This window comes from Triticum aestivum, unplaced genomic scaffold (genome assembly GCF_018294505.1).
Source record: "Triticum aestivum cultivar Chinese Spring unplaced genomic scaffold, IWGSC CS RefSeq v2.1 scaffold35059, whole genome shotgun sequence".
NCBI lineage: Eukaryota > Viridiplantae > Streptophyta > Magnoliopsida > Poales > Poaceae > Triticum > Triticum aestivum.
In genome coordinates, this window is record NW_025262686.1 from 1 (window position 1) to 1,616 (window position 1,616).

Sequence of the window (1,616 nt, forward strand, 5' to 3'; positions counted from 1 at the left end):
TTATTATTTTGTTTATATTTCATACTTAAATTTCGGCAGCAAAGCGCGGGGATTTGTCTAGTTGATTCATGAAATCGTGGCAGGGGTTCACATGTCAATCATTTCATGTTCAAAGCATCCAAGGTCTCTGTTCAAAACATGCATGTTGCATGCATCACTTTATTATCCCAAATACAAAGAACATTGGCTGACAGCGCACTTACATGATGTTGGCGAGAATCGAACAAAGGAATAACAAAAGAAAAGACAACAGTGTTTGCATAACGCGCAGTGAAAGAATCGCCATGCATGCACGTAGACGAACATTCGTGCACTTAGTAGTAGTTGATGGCCCGGCAATTCTTCCTGATCTGTCCCTCGTCGCCGGTCTTGACCTCGATGCCGGCCATCTTCACCATGGCTTTCTCAAACCTGTCCTCCCACCATCCGGGGATGTTGGCGTTGTCCACCACCATCTTCGCCGTCTCCTCCGATGTCAGGAGCGCTGCGTCGGAGGTGAAGAGCACCGTGTGGGACAACACGTTCTTGTAGTACTGCCTGTCCAGATCGTTTGGGGTCACTACGTCCTGCATCACCGTGGGGTCGTTGCCGCCCGGGGTGGCTTCGGCGGGGCACTGGCCACGCAGGAATGCGGCGAGGCCGCCGTCGATGTCGGAGGAGACGTTGAGGCGGTCAGGGACGAAGGCGGAGCAGTGGGAGCGCCCGATGGTGTGTGCACCGGAGAGGATGACCAGGTCCTCCGCGTCGAGGCCCTTGACGACGAAGCTGTCCACGAGGTCGCTGAGGTTGGACGTGGGTGGGACGAGGAAGTTGACCGGCTCGGAGGCGTTGGAGAAGGTGCCGTCGCGGCGGCCGGACGGCACCTCGAAGTCCACCTTGCCGGCGCTGAGGATGCAGGACGCGTCGCGGGCCGAGAAAGCGATGATGTCGGCGCAGGAGACGACGCCCGGGCAGGCCGCCTCGAGGGCGTCTTTGATGGCGTCGATCAGCTCGAAGCCGCGCAGGGAGGGATTGTTGGGCGCGCTGAGCTTCTCAGGCGTTGGGCTGAACGGGGTCGGGTCCAGGAGGACCGAAGCGTCACAGCCCTAAGGTGGTCACCGACGAGACAACAAAATTAATCAATTATAAAAGTAAACATACATGTTTGCAATGCAATTTATTTCTTCCGGTGAGTGGCTAGTGTGTACCTCGACGAAGCAGTCGTGGAAGAGCATGCGGATCATGGCAGCGCCATTGCCGGGGTTCTGGGAGATGGCATCCATCATGACGCCCTTGACGATGGCCTCCGCCTGGGGGCACCTGTCGTGGTAGAACCCAATCTGCAGAGGGCTAGCCTGGCACCCCACGGCGAGCAGCAGCAAAGAACACGCCACCAGAAGGTACAGCTTCTCATCACCAGCAGCCGCCATTGTTTCAAGGTAGCTAGCTAGCTAGCTCGAGTTCTTGAGTCGTGACTAATATAAAAGAGAGAGAGGAGGGAGGTGAGTGATCAGTGCGCGGAGAATGCCTGCTGCTGTAGTTCCAGCAGGAAGCCACTTATATAGGCGAGCATTCCTAGCTAGCCCTTATTGGCAATGATTTTTTGTTGGATCTTTTTGCTTCGTTGGAAGGTTACT

At 55.4% G+C, this 1,616-nt stretch overlaps 1 protein-coding gene across 1 annotated transcript; it reads right to left on the reverse strand.

Annotated features, from left to right (window-relative positions):
• Window positions 1-126: 126 nt before the first annotated feature.
• On the reverse strand, window positions 127-1,494 carry LOC123177856 (peroxidase 2). Its single transcript, XM_044591331.1, has 2 exons — window positions 1,188-1,494; window positions 127-1,085 (listed from the first exon to the last, which is right to left on the reverse strand). Exons 1-2 carry the CDS (start codon window positions 1,407-1,409, stop codon window positions 315-317), a joined length of 993 nt encoding a protein of 330 aa, XP_044447266.1. The 5' UTR covers window positions 1,410-1,494; the 3' UTR covers window positions 127-314.
• Between the last annotated feature and the right edge of the window lie 122 nt (window positions 1,495-1,616).